This window comes from Trypanosoma cruzi, genomic scaffold (genome assembly GCF_000209065.1).
Source record: "Trypanosoma cruzi strain CL Brener 1047053516481 genomic scaffold, whole genome shotgun sequence".
Taxonomy (NCBI): domain Eukaryota; phylum Euglenozoa; class Kinetoplastea; order Trypanosomatida; family Trypanosomatidae; genus Trypanosoma; species Trypanosoma cruzi.
Window position 1 is genome coordinate 16047 of NW_001849277.1, and position 13580 is coordinate 29626.

At 50.6% G+C, this 13580-nt stretch overlaps 7 protein-coding genes across 7 annotated transcripts, besides 28 other annotated features; all 7 read left to right on the forward strand.

Moving 5' to 3' along the window:
• Window positions 1–192: part of a sequence feature (areas merged during assembly that could not be assigned to a particular haplotype. This can correspond to areas where the two haplotypes were merged or to regions with more than two copies in the genome that were merged during assembly.) that runs on past the window's edge.
• Window positions 176–1651, forward strand: Tc00.1047053506375.60 (tryptophanyl-tRNA synthetase, putative; the record flags this gene model as incomplete). The annotated part of the gene is made up of 1 exon (XM_807584.1): window positions 176–1651. One exon carries the CDS (start codon window positions 176–178, stop codon window positions 1649–1651), a length of 1476 nt encoding a protein of 491 aa, XP_812677.1.
• Window positions 193–364: a sequence feature (heterozygous, Esmeraldo-like haplotype).
• Window positions 365–4624: a sequence feature (areas not merged during assembly with more than two copies in the genome that could not be assigned to a particular haplotype).
• On the forward strand, window positions 2331–3881 carry Tc00.1047053506375.70 (hypothetical protein, conserved; the record flags this gene model as incomplete). The annotated part of the gene is made up of 1 exon (XM_807585.1): window positions 2331–3881. The coding sequence occupies one exon, from the start codon at window positions 2331–2333 to the stop codon at window positions 3879–3881; it is 1551 nt and encodes a 516-aa protein (XP_812678.1).
• Window positions 4097–4371: a mobile genetic element.
• Window positions 4349–4373: a sequence feature (AT_rich).
• Window positions 4625–4652: a sequence feature (areas merged during assembly that could not be assigned to a particular haplotype. This can correspond to areas where the two haplotypes were merged or to regions with more than two copies in the genome that were merged during assembly.).
• Window positions 4637–5278, forward strand: Tc00.1047053506375.80 (hypothetical protein, conserved; the record flags this gene model as incomplete). The annotated part of the gene is made up of 1 exon (XM_807586.1): window positions 4637–5278. One exon carries the CDS (start codon window positions 4637–4639, stop codon window positions 5276–5278), a length of 642 nt encoding a protein of 213 aa, XP_812679.1.
• Window positions 4653–6538: a sequence feature (haploid, Esmeraldo-like haplotype).
• Window positions 5332–5356: a microsatellite.
• Window positions 5400–5428: a microsatellite.
• Tc00.1047053506375.90 (hypothetical protein, conserved) lies at window positions 5544–6206 on the forward strand (the record flags this gene model as incomplete). Its single annotated transcript, XM_807587.1, has 1 exon — window positions 5544–6206. One exon carries the CDS (start codon window positions 5544–5546, stop codon window positions 6204–6206), a length of 663 nt encoding a protein of 220 aa, XP_812680.1.
• Window positions 6322–6348: a microsatellite.
• Window positions 6367–6397: a microsatellite.
• Window positions 6455–6490: a microsatellite.
• Window positions 6539–13580: a sequence feature (heterozygous, Esmeraldo-like haplotype).
• Window positions 6595–9795, forward strand: Tc00.1047053506375.100 (uncharacterized protein; the record flags this gene model as incomplete). The annotated part of the gene is made up of 1 exon (XM_807588.1): window positions 6595–9795. One exon carries the CDS (start codon window positions 6595–6597, stop codon window positions 9793–9795), a length of 3201 nt encoding a protein of 1066 aa, XP_812681.1.
• Window positions 10233–10261: a microsatellite.
• Window positions 10342–10361: a microsatellite.
• Window positions 10581–10644: a sequence feature (CT-rich).
• Tc00.1047053506375.110 ((H+)-ATPase G subunit, putative) lies at window positions 10757–11092 on the forward strand (the record flags this gene model as incomplete). The annotated part of the gene is made up of 1 exon (XM_807589.1): window positions 10757–11092. The coding sequence occupies one exon, from the start codon at window positions 10757–10759 to the stop codon at window positions 11090–11092; it is 336 nt and encodes a 111-aa protein (XP_812682.1).
• Window positions 11204–11237: a microsatellite.
• Window positions 11471–11491: a sequence feature (AT_rich).
• Window positions 11536–11564: a sequence feature (AT_rich).
• Window positions 11589–11625: a microsatellite.
• Window positions 11626–11647: a microsatellite.
• Window positions 11862–11900: a sequence feature (T-rich).
• Window positions 11973–11995: a microsatellite.
• Window positions 12156–12183: a sequence feature (AT_rich).
• Window positions 12190–12222: a microsatellite.
• Window positions 12265–13155, forward strand: Tc00.1047053506375.120 (hypothetical protein, conserved; the record flags this gene model as incomplete). Its single annotated transcript, XM_807590.1, has 1 exon — window positions 12265–13155. The coding sequence occupies one exon, from the start codon at window positions 12265–12267 to the stop codon at window positions 13153–13155; it is 891 nt and encodes a 296-aa protein (XP_812683.1).
• Window positions 12802–12825: a microsatellite.
• Window positions 13415–13442: a microsatellite.
• Window positions 13529–13553: a microsatellite.

A 13580-nucleotide genomic window follows, 5' to 3' on the forward strand; every position in this document is an offset into this window, starting at 1 on the left:
GTATGGCGCACCGACAGTGTCGCTCATTTTTGTTTTCATTGGTGCTTTTCTATTGTCTTTCTCTCCTGCCAGTGTTCATTTGATTGTCTTGTAATTTCCAGCGATTGTGTGGGAGGCTACGCGTTTGTGGCTTGGCTGCGGCAGAGGTGAGTGCTTGGGTGTTGGAGTCCGCTGCATGCATTTTTTTTTTTTCGTGTGGCATCAGGTGGTGTGTGCTGTCCCGAAGTCCTGCCTCTCTCCTCCTGCATGTTTGTTTTCCGTCCGCTGTGGCACTGCGGTGCACGGGCGAAGTAGTCGTTTGGATTCTTTTGTGATGCGTCGCATCTTACGCTTTGCTGCGCCGTTGGTTTGTGGGGGACGAAGTTGTGCCACGACGCGTGGGGATGATGCCAGCCGCACAGAGCGCAAGGAGGACATTGTGACGCCGTGGGGTGTTGCCGCCACGGGCCCGAGGGGTGTGGACTATGACCGCGTCCTCACACGATTCAGGTCGGAGCCCGTTGATGAGCCCCTTCTGCAGCGGCTGGAGGAAACATGCAACGGACGGAAGGAGCACGCGCAGGCAACCAGCACCGCACAAGGGGAGACGGGACAGATGGCATTGCGCCATTTTTTCCGCCGCGGCATTGTCTTCTCCCACAGGGATTTTGGAACCGCCCTTGACTGCGTGCGTGCGTCCTTTGCGACGGGGACACACCGCGCGTACTTGTACACTGGCCGTGGACCGAGCGCGCAGTCGATGCACATTGGCCATGTCATACCGTTTTTATTGACGCGGTACCTGCAGGATGCGCTCGGTCTTCCGTTGGTGATTCAGATAACCGATGATGAGAAGCACTTCTTCCGCGACATTCCCGTCAGCGGGGAGAGGGCGAGCGGGTTGGTGGTGGAGAACATAAAAGACATCATTGCCTTTGGCTTCGATCCACGCAAGACATTTATATTCCGCAACACGGTGTACATGGGGGACATGTACCCAACTGTCGTGCAGGTGCAGCGCATGTTGACGCTGAGCGCTGTGAAGAATACATTTGGCCTGAAGGATAGCGACAATGTTGGAAAGGCAGCCTTTCCAGCGGTGCAGGCCGCGCCGTGTTTTAGCAGTGCCTTCCCCCGTGTGCTACCACGGCTAGCTGGGGACCCGCCGCTGAAGTGCATCATTCCCTGTGCAATTGATCAGGACCCTTTTTTCCTCCTGGCACGCAACGTCGCGCCGCGTATGAAGTGCTGCGCCCCCGCACTGCTGCACACAAAGTTCCTCCCCGCACTGAAGGGAGCGCAGTTCAAGATGAGCAGCAGCGCCGAGGGGAACGGAGTCATCACACTACACGACACGGAGCAGGAGGTGCGGAAGAAGGTGCGCAAGGCCTTCTCTGGTGGGGGTGGCACGTTGGAGGACATGCGTGCGGAGGGTGTCAACCTGCACGCAGACGTGGCGTACCAACTCATTCGGTTCTTCTGCCCCGACGACAATCTCCTCGCGGAGGTGACGTCGAAGTACAGCAGGGGTGAGATGAACAGCGCCGAGGTAAAGGAACTCGCCGCGGATGTCGTTGTGCGGCACGTCTTGTCGGGGTGGCAGGCGCGGCGGGCTGGCGTCACAGATGCCGACGTGGAACAGTTCTCCAGCATCCGCAGCATTCTTCTGTGAATGCCGGCAGGAGGGAGGAAGGGATGATGGGGGAGAGAGGGCGCACATGCAACGGGAGTGGTGTGGCTGAGTGTGGTGTCCGTGAAGATGATGCATTTAGGTGGGGGCGTGCTGGTTGTTGTGGTACCCACTGCGTATATTTGTTTGCTGTGGCTTCTGCTGGACTGCACGTGAACGCCTGGTGTTCCCCTTGCAGTTGTACAAGAAGTATTTTAGACCAACAGTAGATAGGGGACTATTAGGCTGCAATGGGGCGGGGGCCGCACCACGATGGCACGCGCCACGGGAAGGAGGGCCGCGGGGTTTTCCGAGGGAGAAGGGGTGCGACACGACCCTACGAAAACGTTGATGGGTGCGGCATTTGCTGCGGGGATTGTTCAGGAGATGTAGCGGACGCTTCTGCCGCTAGGGGCTATGCCACTCGGGCACGTGACGCGCTGCGGTTCCCAAACGTGTGGCGAGCGTCTGGCGAGACACGTTGCGTGCGCTGCCGGAGGGAAGGGCCGCTGCTCTGCATGACTATTTGAGCTCTACGGGGCGCACCGCATGCTTTGATGGTATTCTGCGGGAATGTGGACACCTCGTCGACCACGGGCCCCGTGAGACACTGAGGTTCTACGCCGTTACCTGCCGTGGTGCGACCCCGCATGAAGGCCTCTGTGCCGATCCCGCGAGCAGCATGGCGGCACTGCAGTCCTTCGGTCTTGACGTTGTGACGCCGCAACCGGCAGTAGAGCTGGGGACAGACGAATACGCAGCCCTGCGAGACGGCATGGCGCGTCGTCTTAACCGTGAGGGTGCGGTGGTGAACGGCTGCAACGAGGCGGGGGTTGTTGTGCGGATGTGGAGGCAGCGGTCCCACGCATACGCAATGGAGCGTGCGGCGCAGGAGGCCATCGTCACGCACCGTTTGTGCGGTGTGGCGCTCCGCTCGAGGCTCGCAGGCAAGCTCGCCGGGCTGCCAGAGGAGGTGCGCCGGTGCCTCGGCGACTGGGAAGCGGAACGCCTCGAATATCTTGTGCGGTTTGCAGCGTGGCTGCATGTGACGGGGCGGCAAACGGCGCGAACGGACTTCGGCGGGCTGCAAGACCTGCGCCGCCGATGGATCACGCTGCAAGTCCAGTTCACGCAGTGTGTCGCCGCCGATGCGCACGTGCGGTCCCAAGTGAAGCACTGCGAGCCGTCCGGTGACGACGCCGTCACCAGCGACCCCGACGCTGTCGTCTGCGTTGGTCCGCAGGGCTGCGGCAAGTCCACATTCTCCCGCACCCTGTACGCTCTGCTGCGCCAGGCAGGGCTTTCGCCATGCTGGATCAACCAAGACGAGGCCGGGGGAAGGCGGCAGTTTCTTGACGCCATTCGGCGCGCGCAGCGAGGTGGCCACACGCACCTCATCATCGACAAGATGAACCTCGATGAGGCCGCACGCGACGACTACGCCGATCTCGGGCTCAGGGCATTGCCAGTGGTATGGCCACACCCCGATGGCACGGATGCACTAGTGGACATCTGCTTCGACCGAGTCTGTCGCCGTGGTCCTGCCCACCGCACTTTCAAGGCGGACAGAAGGGAAGGGCGGCGCGTGCGTCAAAGGCTGCTGTACTGTGCGATGCGGTGCCGTCCACCAACCGAGGGGCCGCTCATTGAGGTAAGCGTGGCAGACGACACTGCCGCCATTGCACGGCGCGTTTGGGCTGAACTTTCCGCACGTGGTTTGACGGACATACCCGAAATTCAGACACTCGACATGGCGGCAGCATTGGGCGTGGCGAACGCCTGCGAGTCTTTTCTGTGCCGTTTCCCCCGCCACGTGGAGTATGCTGCAATTCAGATTGCGTCACCCGAGAGGGTTCTTGAGCTTGTGCCGCCAGAGATGCTGGACAGCAAGAAGGTGCAGAAAGCCTTCCATGTGACGACGCTGTACCTGGGTCGTGACGCCTGCAATGACCCTGTCCTGCTGCAGCAGCTGGTGGGGCTGCTGGGCGAGTCCATTGAGCTCACGCTGACGAGCGTTGCGTCTGATCCGAAGGGGACGGCGATCGCGGTGCGCAACGAGGGAGAGTTCCCCTGCGAAAATGTTCATCCGCACATCACCATCGCGAACGCGCCGGGTGTTCCGCCTGTGTACAGCAACGAGCTGCTGGACGATTCCCATGCAGATGACCCGTGCCGCACCGTCGTCAGTCTCCCCGCCGGCACACGCATCACCGGGACATTTGTCTTCAGGTAGCCGTGAGAGACACTGCGGTGCTCGCCGCTGGCTGCAGTGGCATCCTCTGCCACCCCATGCTGGGCTCGTGGGGTGCTGGTGGCCGTGGTGGTGTAAGCACCTGCCTTGTGACTGCATCGCCGAGTGTACTGCATGACGTTCCCACACTCCCGTGGCGACCCCGCTTCCCACATTCAGTATTGTGATGGTTGTATGGACTTCCGCTGTTGTTTTCTAGGAGCTTGTGGATGGAATGATCGCGGGGAAGGCTGGCTATTTAAATTAATATGTATCCTGGTAAAATGAATAGGCTTTAAGACATTTTTCTACCGTATGATTTTTGGTATGACCACGGCTGTAGGGGACCATGGAACCGATAGCCGCCAGATAATTTCGTAAATTTAATTTTACCATCTCACCCACTCCCTTTTGATTCCCACATTGCGGTGGGGTCTTGTGGCTGGAGAGCCCCAAAGCTTGACACTTCGTAAATTATTATTAATATATATATATGTATGTATCCAATCCGAATAGGGTGCAGCATGTCACGAGAGTGGCTATCGGAATACATATGTGTACATATACTTACTTGGGCAAAGCTTGAGGAAGTGGTGAGCCCACTGCTTTTTCACTTACCCCTTCTTCCCCTTGTATTGCTTGATTTTCGTAAATAACTTTACGATCCGGTCAATCGCCCTAGGCGAATATTTGCTTCTGTTTGCTCTTACCTCCCTCTGGTGCGAATTGGTGTGCCTCTTTGATTGGACTTCTTCCTTATGCCCCAAGCAAGGTCACATATGTTTCGGTATGGTGACTGTGGTCCGTTGCTTCCTCCACAAACTAAGCGAAGACGTGGGGAAACGGATGTCAAGGTGCGTAGGAGCCGAGTTTGCCCGTACGCAACTCGTGTGTACCGATTTATTTCCGAGGACATTGCCACGCAGATTAAGGTTTGCAGCGAGGTCCTTCAGGTGCCCTCAGCAAAATCTTTTAATTTGTCTTCGTTAACGGCGAATGTATCTTTTGATGTCAGTTGTCCTTCTGTTGTTTTGACAATGTGGAAAGATACAACATTGGCCGAAATTGCAACTTTACTCTTGGATAGTTTCCGCGACGGTGCTGATCATGTTTTTGTTGAATCTCAAGGTGCTGCCCAGAGTGGTGCTGCGAGCGTCACACGCTCTCTTGCAACTAGATGCGCTTCCTATGTGATAAAGTTGTATTCGGGCTGTGTCAGCGCGGAGGGCAATGCAACATTGTGTTGTCTTGCTACAATTGAGCTGCGTCAAGTTTTAATTGAGGAAAGTTTTGTTTTTCCTGTACGCCGCTTTTCTAATGTGGATGCTGATACGAACGTGTCGTTGCTGCCGTACAAGTTGGGCGATCCTCTTTTTTTCACCTGTGTGCGGGTGCAGTGATCTGTGAATTGTGGGAAGGAGGTGGAGTCGATGCAAAGAGAGGAATTTAACAAATATATATTTATATATATATATATAATGTTTAGTGTAAGACTTGGTTAATGCAGTTAATATTTTTCTATTTGTTTGTTTGTTTGTTTGTTTGTGTGTGTGCATCTTGTGGTTTGAGGTGGGCCTTTTTTTTTTTTTTTTTGGTGGAAGGAAATATCCAACGGGTTCTCTTATTGAGGATCGGCAGTTAGTTGGAAAAAGTGAAGAGACAAAAATGGACGGCATTAAGGGGAAGCCCGCCATGCTGATGACAAGGGGCATTATGGAAATGCGGCAGAATCCTCCGGGACTTGTATGCACCATCCGTAGGTTTAAGCATCCCACAACGCAGAAGGAGGTGACGCTGTACCCCATCGTTAACTTTGCCGCACCGCATTATTTTAGACGAGTCCTGGATGGTGATATCCTGGAAAGAAACTTTGACAAAGTTCTCTGTGAGGACGGTCGACTGCCCTTTGAGGCGGGATCACGTTTGGCTCGACAACAGCAAATGCTGAAACGCATTTTTCCCTTCTTTGGACTTCGGCCGGTGACCATCAATGGCTGTAAATTTGATGGGATTGTTCAGCGTGACCCAGTGGAGTCTCGTATGGCGTATCAGATGATCGTCGATGGTGCCGATCCGCCAGTGGACCCAAGGGCCCGGCGGGCCATGGAGCGTATCGAGACTTACCCGGATGGTACGCGGGTGGTGTGTCCGTGGGGAGTGTATCACTTAGTGTACATGAACCACAAGCTTCGCCAGTTAGGGTATATAGTGGAAAGCGAGGAGGCAGTGGAGGTGGTGGGCTACAGGGAAGCCGCACTGGTCTTTGGTATATTGGCTGTATTGACTTTTTGGATGTCGTATGCAATTTTTAGAATGGTTTTTGGGTAGAAGTATATGTCAGTAGAACCGGTGATTGGATGGGGGGAAGTGGGGACGTCATATTTTTTTCTCTTTTTGTTTGGTTGGTTGGTAACGGTTTGCACGCTACATATTGGTGTTGTAGTTTTTTTTCTTTTTTTTTTTTTTTTTTAGCCTCTTTTGTGGAGGGTTTTTTTTTGTTTTTGTTTTTGTTTTGTTTTCAGTGGTGTCATTCACACCAACATCTGGGCTGGTTTACTTCAGTGGAACTATTAATCTTTTTTTTTTTTTTTTTTTTGCTTTTATTTTGTTTTGGCTGCGTTTCTTGCGGCAACGCCAGCAATAACAGCAAAAAGAAGAGTGGCAGCAACTTCCACGGAAGGGGAAGGAGGAGGGACGGTTTTCGGGCAAAATACAAATGGAGGTTCTTAAAGAACTCCCCGTATCGGGACTGGACGCCCTTAAGAATAGATTTCTTCTCCGCGAACACCTTGGCGGCTTGACGGAGGAGGAGTTTGTGGAAGTGTTGCTCGGTGTCTGCGCTGACTACAGTACGGTCAATTCCCCTACGGAGGCCGAGGTCCGAAGAGTGTTTGCAAGAACCGATCTTTTGGGGATTGGCCGCATTTCTTGGGAAGAGTTCTCCATGTACGCTATTGATTCCCTCCGACAGCGTGTGCAGCGAGTGATAACTGGGGAGAAGGAAAATGAGCGTTTTCACCCGTATCATGTGGAGCAGCTCCTGTCGAAGGTTCATGCGGGATCTGTGAGGGAAATGCGTGTGTTACCGAAAATTGGGAAGGTAATGGTGGTCACCACAAGTATCGGCGGTTGTTGCACCATGAATCTCTGTGATATTTCGCGAAACCTCCCCTTGTTTGGTACTATCCGACAGAATTCTAATACACCTCTTGCGTGGGATGCACTTCCTCAGGCTGCGGGTGGTTTATTTTCCAACAGTATTGTCTGCTCTTACGATGGGGGGCTTGTGCGATTGTTTGGCGTCACAAAGACAAACTGCTTTGATTGCTGCTTGGAGGAATTCCAGCTGATGCATCTGACGGATACTCAATCTGCTATTCATTGGGTTCCATTTATGAACCGTCTTGCGATGGGTAGTTGTAAAGGCTTGGTGACACTGTGGGAAATGCAAAATCAATCTGTGATGTTGCGGAAGCGACTCTGTCGGCGCCTCATTACGAAGATGCAGAGTCGGAATCAACTGCTCTATGTGGCGAGCCTGGATACCCATGAGGCTGTCAAGTGTCTCGATCTCGAACACGGCAGAGTGCGGTATGCCTTGAATGATCACACTGTAGGTGGCGCGACACAGTTGTTGGTGGACGATCAGCTGTTATTCTCGGCGGGGTTTGAGCGAGGCATCGTACAGCGACCGCTGACACTTTCGAGGTCGGAGCCTGTGCTTCTGTACGACAGTTTACTCCCTCACCAAGGGTGTATAAGTGCCCTGGAACGTCTGAAAGATACCTCCCTTTTGGTCTCCGGGGATACAGAGGGAAATCTGAAGTTTTGGGACCTACGCATGGCTGCATGTTTGCAGACAATCAAGGGCAAAAAGACTTCTTCTAGCAACGACTGCCACACGCTTCCCGAACTGCAGGAGGATTTAAAAGAGTATTGTGCAGCCCCTGTGCGTAGTATCTGTCACATTGATGTGCTGGGCAAATTGGCTGTTGCGACTTCGAAAGAATTACTCGTCCTTAGTTCCGATGTTTCACTCCGCCCGGCACTCGTTGACGACCGTTGCAGCTGCCGGTTTGTATTTTTCCCAAACCCTGAGTTTTTTCTTACCGTGCATGATTCGTGTGCCAAATTGTGGTCTGCCTCCACAGGCATGTTAGACCGGTGCACTGGGCCGGATATAACAAAATTTGATATCACGTCCGGTTGTTTGCTTGAGCCCCTTAATCGGCAGCTGCTGTTGGGAACCATGGGGGGTGAACTAAAGGCATTTTCGGTAGCACTTCTGGAACTGTCGTTGGATCTGACACCCGCCATTCAACCATATATTCTTGGTAGGGAGATCACGGACCTTTATACAGTGACGCGATACGGCGATGATGACAGAACATATGTGATGGTTACCACAGAATCCACGATTATTATTGTCCCGTTCCGTCCAGACTGCGGTCCACAGGCTGTCATCTCATTTCAAGGAATAGTGAAGAGTTTCCTGCATTGGAATCAAATTATTAAGGCAACGGCAATCACGGAACTCCATTTTATTGTGGCGACTTCAGATGCACGTGTGCATTTTGTTAACTACCGGGGTCTTGTCTCTGTCACGCACACATTTCACATGCCAGCTGCAGTGGAAGCAATTATTACAAAGCCCGCTTTCATGTTGAGGGGCCACTTTGCGGAAGAGGGAATTAAGAGCAGTCAATCGAAAGAATTTATTACCTTCTTTGCGGATGTCTCAGGACGGGTGCACATCGCAGCCATCCGTGGTTGTACCTCAAATACAAATGGCAAACATTCACAAGGTGGGCATATGAAGTTGACGGAGCAAAGAGAACATTATTATTCTCAAGTCTCAGGGGAAATGATCGGGAGTTGGCTTCCACGGAAGCCTGAAAGTTGGATAGGGACTCAAGTGGAAGAACGGTTTCGGCAGCAGGAAATTGGACGTCTCCAGTCGCGAAATGGGAAAAGGTCTTCGATACTTGTCAATAGCAGAACAAAGCACGCCCGGAAATCAATCCTAGATCATAGATTTCTCTCCCACGACATGTCTTTACCAGATCCAGTGATATCAAGTGCAGTTAATATTGTGTTTTTGGACCACCACAACGTGCTGGTGACTCTGGATGAGGAGGGGACAGTGTGCTTTTGGAATGTGAGCGGTGCCGTGGCACATTACCTGGACGATTCTTTGGCATCTTTCCCTGTGTTGATTGCCACCTGGCAAATACCGGAGTGGGAAGTCATTTTTTTTGGCGCTGCCAGTCATCCGACGTTACATCTGCCGCTGCTACTGACAGCGACGAGTGATCTTCAGGTCACATTGTGGTCTGCAGATGGTATTGCATTGGGAACTTTATCGACAGGGCGCGAGGCCGACGAGGCCTCCGGTGGGCGCCGGTTTGGCCTACGACCGTACAGACTGTTGTCGGAGGACACAACCGCAGAACTCTGGGCGAAGTTTATTACGCACATGGACCGGATGGTTTTGCCTGATACATTGAAGGACAGCCCACTGCGCTTAAGAAGACGCTCGCAGGTAACCCTCACCTTTTCACAAAGGAGAGAAGGTATGGAGAGACGCAACTCCCAACTGAACGTCAGGCGTGCCAGCCAGCACTCGTGGAGACCACGGCCTTCTGTTTCACTTACCCATGTGGATTCCACCGAAGACACTGTCATCCTCCGCAGTCAGAGAGGAAGTACTAACTCACAAAGTTTCCAAAGCGACGATGACAAATATAGCAGTTTTGACGAACGATGTGAGGCAGGCATTAGGTCGATTGTTAAGCCTGTTTACCAGAGCCTTGTTAAATGGACTGATTCGTCCTTCTCGCTGAAAAAAACAGGCGTTGTCTCCCTTCCCCCATTAAATGCAGCCACGGGGAGCCGCAGAAGACGTTTCCAACGGTAACGCTGCGGTGAGGTGTGGGAGGAAAGGGCATAATCCGTTCAAAATTTTGGGGCTGCTGGAATAGGTGTAATGAAATCATTTTTTCACATCTTTTTTTTTGTTGTTGTTTGTGCTGTTGTTGCTTCCTATTTTACTTTTGCTTTTCGTTTTTTGTGAGTGAGTCAATGTGTTTATGTGTGCAGTTGGGGAAAGTAGGGAAGCGTGATTGTTGCCCCAGTTAGTTGGCCGGTAGCGGCCTGCATTTTTTCCTTCATGTATGTACTTGTATACGTCTTTGTGTTTGTGTGTGTGTGTGTTGGGTGGGTAAATGAGTCCTATATTTTGATCCTTATCTCGGTTCTGTGAGGTTGCTATTATGGAAAGTATCTTTGCATGGCAATACATTGCAGCTCATTAGAGTGCGCATGATGCAATTATGGCTGCTGTGCCGTATCTGATTTTTTTTTCTTTTTTTTTTTTTTTTTTTGTTGCTGCGGCAACAGCCGCCTCATTTTGTTTCTTTATTTACAAAATTTTCCCCATCTTCTCTCCGTGTGTTGTTTGCTTTTATTATTATTATTATTATTGCAGCTTCCTTTTTAATACCACGCCATGGGGGCTGCCGATGGAAAGGATGGAACATGTAGACATGTGTGCATGCCCCAAATTATGACTCTTTTTCTCTCTCTCTCTCTCTTTGAGTGTGAGGAGGCGGGAAAAGACATTTTTTTTGTTTTTGTTGTTTTTCATTTGACTTCATGACGTCTTACCGGGCGCTGCATGGCGTGCGTGCACGTTTATTTGGTTTCTTCCCCTGTTACTTTTTTTTTTTTTTCTCCGTTTTGTTGTTGTTTTTCTTCTTCTTCTTCTCTCGTGCGTCTCTGCCACGCGGACTGTGGCCGCCGGGCTTCACTGCGGTGCGGGGAGGAGAGCAGCGTCCACACGCAACAGGCAGGAAAAGGAGGAGGCGTGGTGGGGAAAGATGCCGCCAAAGCAGGACAACGTGCAAAGACTTCTTGCAGCGGAGCAGAAGCGCAACAAAATCATTGCTGAAGCCAAAGCACGACGGCAAGCGAAGGTGAAGCAGGCGAAGATCGATGCGGAGCAGGAGGTGGCCGCTTTTCGGCGGGAGAAGGAGCAGGAATACGAGCAGTACAGGGCGCAGCAGTTGAGCGGTGCAGACGCGGAAAACTTGGAGTTGGCACGAGGAACAGAATTGCAGCTTCAGGAGCTCCGCACACTCACGGCGAAGCGCATGAATTACGTTGAAGATATGATGGCCGCTTTGATCCTACAAGGCGGAGAGTTAAAAGAATAACAGTGAAGAAAAACACGAGCCGATAATACTTTTAGGAGGAACATACATGCCTACATGTGTCCATCCTTCTTACACCAGGACATACATGCACATATACACGCATGGACACACTCTCTCTTTCTCTCTTTCTTTCTTTCTCTTCTTTTGGGTGTACGTGTGTGTGCTTGCAGGCAAATGAGGATATTGACGCATGTTGTGTTTGTGCCTTAGCGCTCAATGTATGAGACAAAGAGGGGAGGCGTGTATGTATATTTATGTACGGTTCTGGGGTGGGGGGGTGAAGAGGAAGTGGGATATGGTAACGAGAATGAATGCATGTATCTGAAATGATGGGAGGGGAGGGGGGAAGGCAGCGGCGGTGGTGTGACGCCGCAACACAAAATATATATTTATATTTTAGATGTCGCTTAACATACGCCTTTCCATCATATTCACTTACTCGCATTATTTATTATTTATTTATTATTATTATGTACGGCGCTCAAGGAATAAATGAAAGAAAAGAAAAAAGAGGGAGGAGGAGGAGAAGAAGAGGTGGTGGTGGTGGTGGTGGTGAAAAAAGAAAAAAAAGGAGATTTCTTTTCTTTTTTTTAAAAAATATCCCGATGGCGGCCGTTTATTTATTTATTTATTTGTTGTTGTTGTTGACATTGGGCGAATGAAACCTATTTTTTCCCACCACCCCCATTACTTTTCTTTTTTCTTGCCTCCCCTCATTGTGTGCATGCATCCATGTTTCTTTTGATGGTTGCCCATGACGTTTTGGCACTCTTCTTCTTTTTTTCTTTTTTCCTTTTTTCTTTTTTTTAGTCCGGCCGTGTCACTTTCTTTTCCTTCTCATCTCTCAGCCACTGAAGGGGGAAACACATAGGAGTAAAATACAGACAGACAGACAGACAGACACATTTATATATTTCCCCCTTTTTTTTGTTTTTTTGTTTTGGTTTTGGTTTTGGTGTTGTGTGTGTGCGTCCGTGTTGTTGTTGTTTATTTTCAGTGTCATTGCATCCCCATAGTCGCTGCATCCATCTAAATATATCTAAATATATGCAATAATAATCAGAATATTAAATAAATAATAAATATTTATTGACTCATTTTGTTTTTGTTTTTTTGTTTTTTTTTTTTTTACTCCCTCCTGGCTTGCGGAACAAAAAAAAAAAAGGAGGGAAATGTCTGCTGCAGACAACGACCGTAAGAAACCGGCGGCGTTGCTGGAGTCATTGTTTATGTGGGAGATGGTGGCATCCTTTAGTACACCACTGACGGTGTGTGAACTGGAGCGTATTTGCCGTGACGTGCATGCACTCTTAACATTTAGTTCAACCGGTACCCGTCTAATGCAGCGGTATTGGAATGCGCAGTACCATAAACTTATTTGGGAGGAGAACCACATGGATCCTTTACGACGGACACTTGATTTTACCCTCACACGGAGCGAGGGGAAACGTAATTGGAAGAAAATGTACCGCGAGGAGTACCCGTTATATTTAGCGCGAACGATACAAGGAAAAGGTGCCAACAACAATGCCATCAACATGGCGAAGGTGCGCTTTAAGACGGAATGGAGGAATGAAATCCTCTCGGGTGAGGAACTTGCGAAGTTGCAAATCACGCCGCAGGAAGCCCTGGCACGGCGGGTGGCGAGGGATTTGGTGAGCCTTGAGGGCGAAGAAGTCAACGGCACTCTCAGTCTTCACCACCACCACAATAATAATAACAATAATAATAATGTTATTGTTGTTGTTACTGGTACCAGTAGTATTGGTGGTGATGGCGATGGTGGTTGTGACTCTGGCGTGCCGCAGCAGTCTCAACGGAGGGAAGAAGGGGAAACGACGACGACAACGACGATGCCACGACGTCACCAGACGGACAAGAGAGGCAGGCGAAAAGGCGGTCACGACGGACAATCCCATGCGATGAAAGACCCGGCATTGGGGCTTTCACGTGATGATTACAACAATGACAGGCGCCTTGGAAAACATAAGAGCAAACACAAAAAAGGCGGGATGCATCGATGGAGTGCATTTGCGAGTGGTGAGTTGGATGACGACTATTGAGGACGGGAAACATCACAAAAACAGGAGGCCAACGACAATATCTTCTAGCAACGGCTCTACGGGTTGCCAACCCCACACAGCGGGGACGTCCTTCGACTACTTCCAATACTTCTACTGGGAGTAGTAGAGGTGGTGGTGGTTTGTTTGTTTGTTGGTTTTCAGAGACTACTCCATCTTTTAGTTCTGTTCCTCCATGCACTTCTCACTCCTGCTCTGGAAGGACAAACGAAACGGAAAATAGAATTTATCTTTTTGTTGCTATTGTTATTATTATTATTATTATTATTTTGGCAACCATTTACTGATGGTAAATAGTGAAATCTAGAAGGTGTGTAGATGGTATGTTGAATATAAATGAGAGCATAAGAGATAAGGGGGGGGGGGGGGGGGGGGAAGGGAACACCGGCCCTTTTTTTTTTTTTTTT